Source organism: Pleurodeles waltl, chromosome 11 (assembly GCF_031143425.1).
Source record: "Pleurodeles waltl isolate 20211129_DDA chromosome 11, aPleWal1.hap1.20221129, whole genome shotgun sequence".
In the NCBI taxonomy this organism is placed as follows: Eukaryota; Metazoa; Chordata; class Amphibia; order Caudata; family Salamandridae; genus Pleurodeles; species Pleurodeles waltl.
This window is the reverse complement of record NC_090450.1, coordinates 866,412,630-866,425,850: the sequence shown is the minus strand read 5'-3', so window position 1 is coordinate 866,425,850 and position 13,221 is coordinate 866,412,630. Positions and strand designations below refer to the sequence as shown.

General features: G+C 38.4%; 1 protein-coding gene across 3 annotated transcripts in view; it reads left to right on the top strand.

Annotated features, from left to right (window-relative positions):
- The window catches only part of SGSM1 (small G protein signaling modulator 1), a 950,757-nt gene that overhangs the window by 186,217 nt on the left and 751,319 nt on the right, over positions 1-13,221 (top strand). For all 3 annotated transcript variants that reach the window (XM_069214718.1, XM_069214717.1, XM_069214716.1), the window contains exon 3: positions 3,639-3,714. In XM_069214718.1, the coding sequence (XP_069070819.1) occupies positions 3,639-3,714 (76 nt within the window). The remainder of the gene's footprint in view (positions 1-3,638; positions 3,715-13,221) is intronic.

The window sequence follows — 13,221 nt, the reverse complement described above, 5'->3', positions numbered from 1 at the left end:
GGAATGAGAAAATGAGGTGAGCAAACTTAGTGTCGCTAGTGTTGTATGTAGGGTGCTCTATACTGGAGCTGCTCTCCGCCTAAACATTGGAGCTACCCAAAGTTTTCTTTTTTTGAATAATTTATGCGTCACTCTAATCCTGAAGGAGATTATTTTGATATATATATATGGGTGTATATATATATATATATATATATATATATATATATATATATACATATATATATATATATATATATACATATTAATGTATTTAGTTTCTGCTAGACAGGCAGACAGAATGTTATCCAAGGTAACACTTCTCATCAAAGTTCACAAACGTAATTTTGCAGAGAAATCAGTTAATTTCTTTAATGTATTAATTGCAAAGCAGGTCTTTAAGTTATTCACAGTGTAACTGATTTTGTTACGATAAGTCATCCATAACTCTAACTACCTGTTGAGTCACATTTTCATAATGGAATTTGGCAAACAAAAAAACATTTTTAGTTCTTTTCTAAAAGTTGTGTTCACTTCTGTTGATCCATGTGCACCTCTATTGAGCTGTGTTCACGGTGCACAGACGGTCTGCGGTGCAATTTCCCACAGAAAATCCTCCCGAGTCGCCATGAACTGCACAAGCACAGCTGGTACATTAAATATTGTTTGGACCGCAATGAATAAACAGTTGAGATAAGTGTAATGCACTATAGCAATAACAGGCTGTAATTTAATTAGCCTGTTTCCCAAGCATGTATGCCATTTTGCAACGCTAAATGAGGTATTTTAGCTTGCGGCCTCTCCCCAGTTTGAAGCTTGCCCCTCACGCTTGTCAGAAAGCAATGTGCTGCATGGCAACCAAACAGTGCAGACTATCTAGATTGTTGAAGCGTGGTGTGTCGGCGACTGTAAGTTCTTTTTATTGTCATTTGTGTTTTAACTCTACCAATTAATAAAACAAATACATAATGATGTGATTGACAAACAGTACTTATAGAAATGTGAACCGAATCGTTATTTGTATTTTGCTCAGGCTTTACACTGAGAACACATTTAGCCTCATCTAAGAAAGTAAGTGTACGAGTTGTGAAGAATGTAAGTCCTTCTCAACAAATAAGACCGTGGGAACCATGCTACCCCCTTTGTAGCACTTTGACTGCTGTGCTCCGGTACCCTGGTAGAGTCCAGACCTACTCAGGAGAGGTAGTATGGGCTAATAACTCCAGCTTTTACGACACAACAATATTAAAACTATCGTCCAGCTTGTGCTTTTTCTTATGAAAAGGAAAGCATTATGCACCCTAGTCAATGCTATGCATTAAAATAGAAATATGTACATCAGGTAGATGGAATTACCTTTGGGTACACCATCAGAATGTTACTTCTCTACCGGGTTATGAACCATATAAACTCAATAACCCCTCCTATACAGGACAATTTAAAAGGGGGTGTTGTCAATAATGCAGGCCGACTGTCTTTGTTTGAGTGTCACCACACTGACAAAAATATAAATATTGTGAAATAAGCCAACACAACACCAGTGAAGTTAACAGGGATGGTACCATCTTAGAACAACATTCATTAAGGATTGTGTAGACTCACTGTTAACCTTGAGGTTATCATTAAAGCAATTCAAAATATGTAATTGACCATCATTAAAGCAAGTTATGATTGGCTGTTAGCTTAATTAAATTAAAAAAAAATACATTTCCTGACTTTCACTTTTACTTTTATCATGCTGTCATTGCAAGTATAGAACCAACCACTAGGGGCACCGGCCCTCCAGAGGAAAAGCACAGGCTCTAGAAATCTTTGGAATGCTAGGACAATCTCCCCTGGAGGCATACATCTAAACCTCATGGAGGGCTTTGAGCAACTATTAAGGGGCACTTATGCGGGACTACTGCACTTTCCGCATTCCCCCGCCCCTAACATGCATTAATTACATTTTTGGTGCCCCTGCCTATCCTGGGGTCAACACAAGTACAGCCATATGACAATCGGGCCTGCACAGTGGCTTATGGAGTGATCCATGGGCAGAGTCTAAATTTTATATTGGCAACTCTGAAAGCAGCAACGTGCTACCCCTTTTCTTATATATTTTTCCAGTTATATTTTGGAAAGGGTGCCTGTGGGGGTATTCCCATATCCCCTGGCTGGCTCTCTCGCACCTGAATTTCCTCGACTGTCATGGGAGCTGCCGGCATTCTCTAATTGGCTCCTGTCTGCAGCAGTGGAGATTGTCCTTCCAGTGCTGGTGGGAAACATGAAGAAAACAGGCCAGCGTGCTCCACCCCACCTGGCATGTGTGTTGGGCAGTGCACTCAAACGCATGCCTTCGGTCCAGAGGGATGGAGATTCTGGTACCTTTTGATAATGCCTCCGGGAAGACGGAAGGCCCCCTGGGGTCATAAAAAAATCCTTGTGGTGGGGGTTTTTATTTTGTTGATGAGTGTACAGATTTTCCAAATTAAATGAAATACCGCATTTTTTTTTAGAACACCTTGCATGTCTAAAGGATTCATGGTGAAAGAAGTTCCAAGCTAGTAAATATAAGTAACTAGCAATCAAGCTTAGTTCGTAAGCAGTTGTATAGTTGTGTGTGGTCAGTTCAACCTCTTAGTAAAATATCTAACTGCAAGGTTTTGTGATAATACATATCATTTAGTGGGCTCATTTCACAAATTTGGACTGGTAAATCTGAAAGTACAGGTTAATTTTCGGAATGCCAATCCCAGTTCACTACCATGCCCTGAGTGTGGGTGGATATTAGATCTGGCAGTATATGTGAATCAGTCTACTGAACCTTGGCTCTCAATGAATACTAAAGTATTAGGACTGTGCACAATGGTTTAGTATTCCTTAACATCCATGACCTATTTGGGCAGAGAGACATGAGTGCACACACTTCAGCAGGTTCATGAAACGCTACACACATGGGTCTGAAGCGCACTCTCTGAAAGGGCTTTGAAGGGCCACCTCGGCAAATAACAAATATTTAGATCCTAAAACTCATTTAAGAATTGGCATAAATGCTGTACATCAACATGTGTAGCCTGCACCTGTATTGTTGTGCCCAATGGAGGAAGGCTACATATGTTCCCTTGTCTTCATTGAACTTCCCTTAAATGACTCCTGCAGTAAGTATGGATATTCTGAGAATTTTCAAAGGAGTGACCAAGAACGGAGGCGTTTTGTGGGTTTTGTAAAGAGGTCAGTCACACAAATTATGCATCTGTGCAATATGTTTGTATCATAAAAGTGAATACATGTAAATGTTTGCAAAGGTAGGTCAGCCCAGAGGGATGGCATTGGACTGAAAAGAAATATGCAGTGCAAATTTGGTTGACACTGACAATGTAGAGTCTAGTTGGAGATTCCCAAAACTTTAGCAAGTCATTTTTTACACTTTTCCATGCAGCTAAATGGGCATAAGACTGCATTCTGTTTGAGTACACTACATATATGTTTAAAAGTCATTTGAAGCATACATTATGTGTAAATTAAGTTTAAGCATACATGTAAATTAATCTTTTATGAACTTCCTTTTGTGATTTGACTGATTGATATCTATAAAAAGGTCAAACGGATGTAATTGTCCTCATGGTAGATGTGTTTTATTTCAGATTTTTAAATACACCATTTTTTTTAATGAACAGGTGAAACAGATTATGGAAGAAGCAGTAACTAGGAAATTTGTTCATGAAGATAGCAGCCACATCATTTCTTTCTGTGGTAAGTCATTTTAGTTTAAAAGGTACACATTAATGCGAATGTAGAGCAATGTTTGTGTTCATAATTCAAGACTTTATTGGGAATTTTTATTGCATATTTGTTTATGATCAGCTGCGATGTGTGAAATATCACCATTATTTGTGCCGACCTTTCTATAAAATATCATATTTGATGCAATTAAAATGTAGGCCTATTCTACATGTTCTCTTCAACAAAGTTTAGTTAATTTTATGCTTAACTAATATATTGTGTTCATGCAATAGTCTATCAGTTGTTACCACTGTTTTGACATTTCTGTTTAAACTTTGCTTTTTACCATATATATTTTAAAGATTTTTGATTTATATGAGATATTTTTCAATGTTTGCTAAAATTAAAAACTAACACCTATGACCACCTTAATTTCTTACAAACAACAAGGAGGACAGTAAATATACACACCGGCGTCTGAATCATTGCGATCAGCATATACAAATAAAGTACATAAAGCATATTTTGCGATCCAGAATGTGGCACAGAGCCTGTTTTTGTTTCTTTAAGTGTAAAGCTGGAGCCTTGAAGGAAACAAATTTACTATATATTCCCGTGTTATCTGTAGATAACAAATATTAATTGTTCTGTGTGTGTATGTATGTATATATATATATATATATATATATATATATATATATATATATATATATATATATATATATATATATATAGTTTAAGATTTACTATTTACAGCTAAGAGTTCATGTTATCCACTTTGTTAATATTGGAGTGAAAACGATTAGTGGTGTGGGTGTAGAGAGAAGATTATAAAGTTATGAAATTTATAGAGATGACTATTGGACATCTTGCCACATGTCAAAGTGAAAAATATATTCATCAAAACTTTCAATTCTACAGAAAAGGTAATTCATGATGTAAAAATATAATATTGTAATGTATAGTTAATGTACATAAGAATGATTTTCCTCTGATAGTAATTAATATGTCCATTATTTATATATCCCTGGATCGGGGTGTCCAAACTATTAATGCTGGAATACAGCCAATGAATGACCATGTTAACGTTTGCAAAATGTCAGACACAGGGTTACAAAGGTGCAGCTTTTTTAATACCTTTGATTCATTTGGGGTGGAAATATAGGTTTTGTTAAAATGTGCAAATTGTGTAGCAGTTGGTGAGTTATGTGGCAAATGCAGGAACTTCATATTGAATCTGAAGTAAGCAGTAGAACCATGTAGTGCTTCAATATGCTTTTCTTTAACTGAATTTTGGTGTTACATAGCCACACTGCCATTCGGTTTTTAATCTTTTTTTTATTTATTTAATGGAAGTGAGTTGTAAATATGCTAATAATGCTAAATCGCTATTGTGCAATATTATTTGTGCCCTGTGAAGATGGCATACAGATAATTGTAATACATTATTTTATGGGCTACTTGTAATAAAAATGTATTTGCACTAACTCTTCAGGAACAAATATGCTGAACACCCTTTCTGTTTGTATTGAAACACATTTTTCCAGATTCCTACTTCTACCTGGGGTTAAAGACCTACAGAATACATTATTAATTCGTTTTCAAAGTTGCCTAACACATCTGTCCAAGAATATTATGAAAACCTATTTTGCTGACAAATTGGTCTGGAATAGTATATTGAAAATAAGGGGTTGCACAAATATTCTGTAGATGTTCAGATCAAATCTTCACTAATTTACTGTATTGTGCGCAGTTCTAATAGTCATCAAATATATTTAAAGTGTTATGTTCAAATTTGATATACTGTAATGTGACTTGAATGCAGAATTGAAGGTCTGGCTGGCAGGAAAGCCTTTTCCCATTATGATTGAAGATTAACATTTCAAGCAAAAGAATGCAATGCAGAATTTGCAGTTTCTGAGAAACCTAGGAATGAGCAAATATAACATGATTTGAACACATTCTCCGTATCGGTGGATAAGAATTTCATGCATTTTGGTGCAGTGCAGCGAAGGATAACAACATTTGACCAGCAGGCAAAACTAATCTTGAGTACTGCTGCCTGAAATGGAATACAATAGAGCCCAGGCCAGAGAGGCAACCTGGGGCTTAATGTAGATAGTTCACTACTGCGTCTGTGTTTGAAATGACCTATAGACCTATAGATTCAGTATTACCTTCAACTAAATATTTATTTATTTTTGAAAATCAAGGAAGCTTTCTTTAGAAACAGCCATGTACATCGGTGCAGTGGGTGTTGGTGAAAAACGTACTAAGTGCTCCCTTATGTGTGATGCACACACGTGACAACAGTGATCAAAGTGAGTATCTAAGATCACAGTCCGTTAAAAACTTTGCTAACTATGTGAATAGGGTCTGCAGTTGAAGTTGGAAACTCTGATTGTCAAAAATAAATAACCATTTAGTTCAAAGTAATGCTGGATCTATATGTCTAGAGGCTGTTGTTTTGCACTATAACGTTTACCCAAGGTTCCAGATGACTGTCTGTGTACCCTGTTAATTAGAACTATGTGTTTAACAGCAGTAAGAAAGATGCCACAATACTCAGCTGTGCATGCACATCTATGAATTTCAAAGCAACATGAATTATTCGAGACCCATAGATTTTAGTATTGTTTATACATGTAACATACTGCAGAATCTTCCTCTGGAGGCATACCATGATCGTCCAAGACAAGAGAGTTAAGCTGTTGCATAAAATATTACTGCCAGACGTGTATGGATTCTTGTGGCGCTGGATAATAGAGTGCTTGAGGTGGGATGTGTAATGGGATGAGTAAGGATGAAGTGGCTGACTGGAGACTTGCTATAGGACGACTCTGAGTGAACCAGTGAGCCCTGACATATCTTCCCTTATTACCATGTTGTTTAGTTGACTCTGCCACCCTTGCCATATTGTTTTGAATTGTTTGGCATTTGCCTAGGCTGCTTATGTTATCATTCTGCCACCAAGTTTGCAGTCACTATGCTTTATCATCCCTACCGCGCCCTTGTTCGCTACCTAGCTGACATTTTAATATTTTAAGTCAAAATAGTTCTGCTCCACGAACTGTCTCACTGTGGAATGTCTGATGCTAGGACCCAGCAATCATAAAATGTCGGCATCCTTATATGTATTGTATCCGCAAGGGAGTCCCTCTTGTTACCATGTTCCCCCATTGTTGCTCTGGACATCTGGTATTAGAATTTTTCTGCAGCTTGCTAAACAAGCCCAGCCACATGCAATCATTTTAAAGAATACGTCTTTGTATTTACAAATTGTCGTGTCGCCTCTGTAAGACCGTTGTTACAGCCCTCCTGTGAAACTGTACAGAACCCAGAATGAAAAACAGGAATGAAGAGTGTATTTATCCACTTCCTTGTATCATCTGCTATATCAAATGGAATGTGCCTTTCGATTTGTGACTTTTGATTGGTACATGCTGTAAAAAACAGATTCACAGCATACATGTAACTGTGGCTGAATAGGCCAATGTTGAAGTTAGATCCATGCGATGTGAAACTTTCTGGATGAGCTCAGCTTCAGTGCTTTCCACTGACACACTTTTCCCTAATCAGGAGATAGTTCAGAGAGGGGAGCGATGCCCTGCAAGTGTCTGGGCCAATTGTTAGCTGTAGAGAGTAGCTTTTTTCTAATCTCAGGGGGCTGGACTGGGAGGTCGGGTGCAGGTAAAAGGCAGTGAAAGACTGCTTTGCTGAGAAAAGGATTAATTAATTGCATTTTTTGTGCATACAAAACTGGTAGCACTGCCGCAAAGCATGTACTCATGACAGGAAGTGCATTACTTTGCTTACAAACTGTCATAGGAAAGCTTGAAAAATGATAAGCTAGATCTCATCACTAGTAGCTGCTTCATCAATTCAGTGAGAGAGCTGCCTGAAGCCATAGAGCTGCACTAAAGACGTTTCACCTGCCTATCAGAAATTATTGAACTCCTGCTTCCACCATTTTGCTCCTGGGCTGGTAGTGCCAATCTACTGCTGGCCAACAGAGCTAAATGCGCCTATGTCCTGCCAGTAAATCCTGCTCGCCATGTGGAACATCCCTGTGGAGGCTGGATTGTTCTTAGTACCTTGAAACAGAGGAAGTTGTTGTGTACCTCAAGTAATCCCAGTGAAGCCAGCTGGTACTGAGCATTTCTTGTGGACTTGAAAGCAGAGTTATGGGTATCCCACCCGTGTTCAACCAAAGGAAGAAGAGCTTTCCTGACGATCTGAGGACCTTTTGTTAATGTAATGCTGCTGCCAGACGTTGTGGAAAAACTGGAATCTTTGTTCTAAGCATCCACCAGCAGCCTACACATCTTTTTTAGTTTCTTTTTGGTAGGAAGTTTGAAGGTGTTGTGAGACCTGCTGATCATCCTGTCTCACCTTGTGGAGCTCTTGTTGCACACAGCATTTGGGTTTTCCTTGTGAGACAATTTTTTCTGTTCTAAATTGTTGACTAGATGAACATCCAACTTGTAACCAACCTCATTCACACAAATGTTAGTCAAACAAAGCGCTTTAGTTGTGATCACACCACAGAGGCTACTTTGTCAATCCGTTGTGCTTTTAAAATGTCTGAAAGGGTACTATTGAATGGAATGGTTCTGTCGGTTGCTTTCATATGGGGCTGCTTTTGGTTTTTTTATAACCTGGATCCCTGAATCGCTTTTCTTTGTTTTTGTGACATTGTCCCATTACATATTTACCTTTTTAATAATCTTAGTTTTGGACCCTTAAAGTTATTTATTTATTACTGTTTATTTGTGTGGCTATATTTTCCATGCATACCAGATGCATTTTTTTGAGCAAGGCCTTGCTACTTGACCCAATCTTTAATATTTGAGACAACGATTCCTACTAAAATACAGCTACATTTTGAGGATCAGGTTGTTTTAGTCATGGATGACCCCACTCAAGGTTCACCTCTGGACTGTTATCTTTTTTCTCTCTTTCTGTAACCTAATATTACAGTTTGCCTGAGCAGAATTCCTTGAGAAAAGAACATTACTGGACCCAAAACTAAATTGTGGGCGAAGGACCTTTTATCTGTTTAAGAATTGAGATCAAAACACTTACGATGTAGAGGGCCTGCAACACCTGTTATGGAGAAAGTTAAAGAAATGCAATGAAAATTTCATTAACATTTAAGTCTAGCAATCCTCCTTACATTATCCTGACTTACTTTTGTCTTTTTAAGTATTTGTCAAATCTTCTGGTACTGGGAAGCGTGAGAAATCGAATCTGGTCTGCTAAATATAAATTTGTTTTGTTTTTTTGGATGTTTTAAAATCTGATGAGGTGTGAAGCATGAAGAATATATATCATACCTTGTATGTCATATTTAAGTTAGCAGCCCTTTGCTTTCCATGTAGTCCCTGCTTTGCAGACTTACTGTGAATGGAGGTTGAAGCATTCAGCAAAAACTGGAAAGTATTTATTCCGTATCCTCCTGTATAGTAACTATAGCAATTCACCTTATCAGGTACATGGTAGGATTTAAGCTGTTGATCTTAATATTAAACAGTCATTGATGTGTCTGTGATCTTGTGGTTTACTGAGTTAAGCTATTGGTTTCTGCAAACTACTTACATGTGTCTGGATATAACTAAGCCCCTAAATGCGTGTTTTTCCAACTATTATGCAGCAAGGTCCTAATTTTATTAAAGACATGGAGGTGAGTATTATGATGTGTTCCTTGCCTTTTAATATAAGAGCAGCCAATTGAAACACAGGTAAAAATCAAGAAAAAAGCCACAATCCATTCCTGATCCTCCAAAGAAATTTCAGGATGACTGAGATAGTTGAATGAGGAACTTCAAAATAAAGGAAGCAAACAAGTAGTATATCTCAAATGGGAGGGAATACATCTAATATAACATCCATCAGATAGAGTATCCATGTTATTAAAATTAGGGGTTTCCTGTAAATTACATGGAAACTCTGTATTGTATACAGACCGAAGGCTCCTATTAGGCTGCTGTAGCTACTGAAGTGAAAGGACGAGATGGTCTCATCCTCCGCGCAGCCAGCTCCAATGCTGGTAAGGACAAGGCCCTCTTGTCCTTAGCACTCAAGGGGCTAAAGTAAGTTAACTACACAGAAGAAAAAATGAGAAGCAAGTTTACAATAAAATGCTTTATAATTAGATGCTGCAGATCAATAGTTATTAGAATATCTTCTAGTTTTGCTCCTGCTCAGAATAGTTAAGGTGCCATGGAACCTCTGGAAGAATGGCCTCCAACAATGTAAACATTGAGGACATGACCCATTTAGCCAAATGAGTTGCCCATGGGATGTTCTGAGATGCGCTGTTCTAGATTAATAATATCTTATGCACAAAACCACACAAAGCTTTGGGTGATCCGGAAAAACAAGTTTTGTTGTTCTTGAGATTGAGAAAAAAACACCTGAAGGAGTAAAATGCCTAGCAGAAGATGCAAAGCTTTATCGTCAAACTCTTTTGAATGATAGCAAACATAATAACTTAGTTAACTTTGCTAACAACGTTTTTAACTTCAGTGAGGCATTGTCTGACCCAGAAACAAAGGAATACCCATCCTTATTGCAGGGCATAACTTGCAAATTAAAGGATGTTCTCCCACAGATGTCCCTACAAAGATGTGATGATGTAACGAAATTGATGATATATATAGGTTTACTGTTTTGTAAGATTGAATTGATGCTGTTAGATGTCCTAAATAATTGCTATTGAAGCAATATTTGCCAAAATGGGATCTGACTTGATTACATTCACCACCATACCCAAGAGATCCATGCTGATCTATGATTTCTAGAAGTCCCCAGGGCCCAGGCTTTGTTGATGACAGCAAGAGTGTTTGTCAAATGTCCTGGGACATAAATACTGACTGGACATTTTCCAAGCCATAAATTGAAGTTTACCTGAAATTACCAGGTTGCGATGCTGACCCTGAGGGTTCTAGATAAGTAGTGGAAAGAAGAACTGGAATGTCTAAAGACATTTGAAGGAGAGCCAGAAACCATAACTATGATGACCAAATAGAAGTTTTCATGACCAGGAATGGCAGCAAGAAATCTTTAGGAAAGGAGGGGAGAAAGCATAAGGTAGATATTGTTTCCCAGGTGAAAGAAGGCATCTGTAGATATTGTTTCCCAGGTGAAAGAAGGCATCTTATGATATCCCCAATGGGTCTGGCCTCCAGCTGTAAAATTAGGGAAACTGGCATTCAGTTTGGTTGCCAAAAGCTCTAAATAGAGAGGTCCCTAAAGATTCTGAAAAATGTAATATATGGTGTCTAGTTGCTGAAGTCTCATAGCTGGTGAGGACACTAGTCAGCTTCTGAGTTTAGATAGCTTGCTTTTACTTTATATGTGATTCTAATGCTAGTATTCCCAAAGTAGTTTTGCTACATTCACTAGAACGTTTGGTCAAGTACCCCCTAAATGGTTGATTTATGTTACCCCTGTGAGGTTGTCCATTCTGAGTTGAACCAAAAAACAAGCGTGATTTCTTGTGAAACATTGAATCGCAGAGGAGCATGCAAGAATCTCAAATTTTATGTGCCTGAAGGACTCCTTCTTGACTGTGTGCTGTCAGTCGAGTACCGGCTGCACTGAGCACCCACCTGGACATACCTGTGTCGAATTTGAAGATTAGATTTGGGGTAGCTTTGAATATTGACCTGCTGTTCTAGGCCTGAAAGTTTTCCAGCCACCAAATTGGTTCCTCCTTAATTTCCTATTCTAACGGAACCAAATTCTGCTGAATTTTTAATCTCTTTACGGCTCAATAATGAAGGGAATCTGGAAACCCTGCTTGTATTGATGATTTAAGATGACCAACTCTTCGTGTTAAATGTCAAAGGGACATGGAAGAAGAAGCTGAAAGACGAGTTAACTACATTTTTTTTATTTTTTTTTATAAAAAGTCAGTTTTATTTTCATAAGTGGAAGATGTGGGACCTACTGGAAACCAGAGAAATTCTATGGATTGTAAAGGAGAAAGTCAAGATTTTCCCTGATTTATGAAAAATCAAACTTTTTCCAAAAGCATGATCATTGTTGCCTGTGGCCAGGCTCTGCAACCAAATAATCACCCAACCCTGTGTCGTCTTGCCCTCTGTTTCTGTCTTTCTGCCCATTTCTTGCCTTCTGTTTCTGATTCTCTGTCATTTTTGTGCCTCTGTCTGTGCCTTTCTGCCTGTTTTTATGTTCGTTTCTTGCTCTTTTCTGCTCCTTAGCTCATTTTCTGCTTGTTTCTTGCCCTCTGTTTGTGCCTTTCTGCAAATTTCTTGCCCTCCATGTTTGCCTTTCTGCCATTTCCTGTCCACTGTTTCTGCCTCTCTGGGCTTTTTCTGCTCGTTTCTTGCCCTCTGTGCATTCTGCCCATTCTTCCTTCTGTTTGTGCCTTTCTGGTCGCTTTATGCTAATTTCCTGCCCTCTGTTTCTGCTTTTTTGCTCAATTCTTGACCTCTGTTTCTGCCTCTCTGCTTGTTTCTGCTCTCTCTTTATGTTTTTCTGTCCGTTTTCTTGCCCCCTGTTTGTTCTTCTCTGCTTCTTTTTTGCCCGTTGTTTGAGCCTTTCTGCCCTCTGTTTCTGCCTTTTGCTCCATTTGCTCCATTTTGTTGCCCTCAGTCAGTTTCCTTGCCCTCTGTTTGTGCCCCTCTGGCCCGACTCTAGGTCGGTGCGATCGGTGCCACCACACCAGGTGCCTACTTTGGGCAGGGGCACAGTGTTTGCTAGAAAATTGTGGTTTTAAACGAACCTTACCTTACCTCCTCCAATTTTCAGGCAACAATAAAGATGTCAAAGTAACTTTGTGATTAATGTTCTTCCTGGAGAGAGATCAGAGTTTGTTTTGCAAATTTGTGACTCATGGTAAGATAGTGGAGTGGGTTAATATGGCTTCTGCAAAGAACATGCACTATGCAGATCACAAAGTGCATATATTGTAAATAGGTCAGTGGGTTACTGTTTTTGCCAGAGTGTACTTTTTGTTACTTGCAGTTTATAAGTTAAAATCCTAATTTAGAACAGAAAGCATTTACCGGTCATTAAAGAGCTCTCAATAGTGTTGTGAATTGTCCGTCATTTATTATCCTAATGCTGCAAAAAGTGTTCATATGTATAGAAATCGATTCTTATTAATGAGAACCCCTAACCCTTGTGTCACATTTTAAGTTTTTGCTTCTCCAGAGCAAGCACTCTTAAACTATAGAGCCTACCAGTATGGATGACGTGTGACTTGTACATCTTGTAGTCCTCTGCCTTATGTGACATTTTCTATACACTGAGTTACACACCTGTGATAATTACCTTTGTGTAATGCGTGTGTGAGATGTAAAGTTCTCTGACACCCTACAATGGTATGAGTGGTGCTATAAAATTAATTAAATCCATGTGAGAGAGAGTGGTTATGGAGACTTGAAGGGCACTGTTAAAGGGTGGAAGTGAGGGAATCCTGGGTGGGGATGGTCATTGGGGGGTGCCAGTGCTAAAGCCAGCCTTGGTGCTTCTTGACTCATTTCTTGTCCTTTTTGGGACATCAAG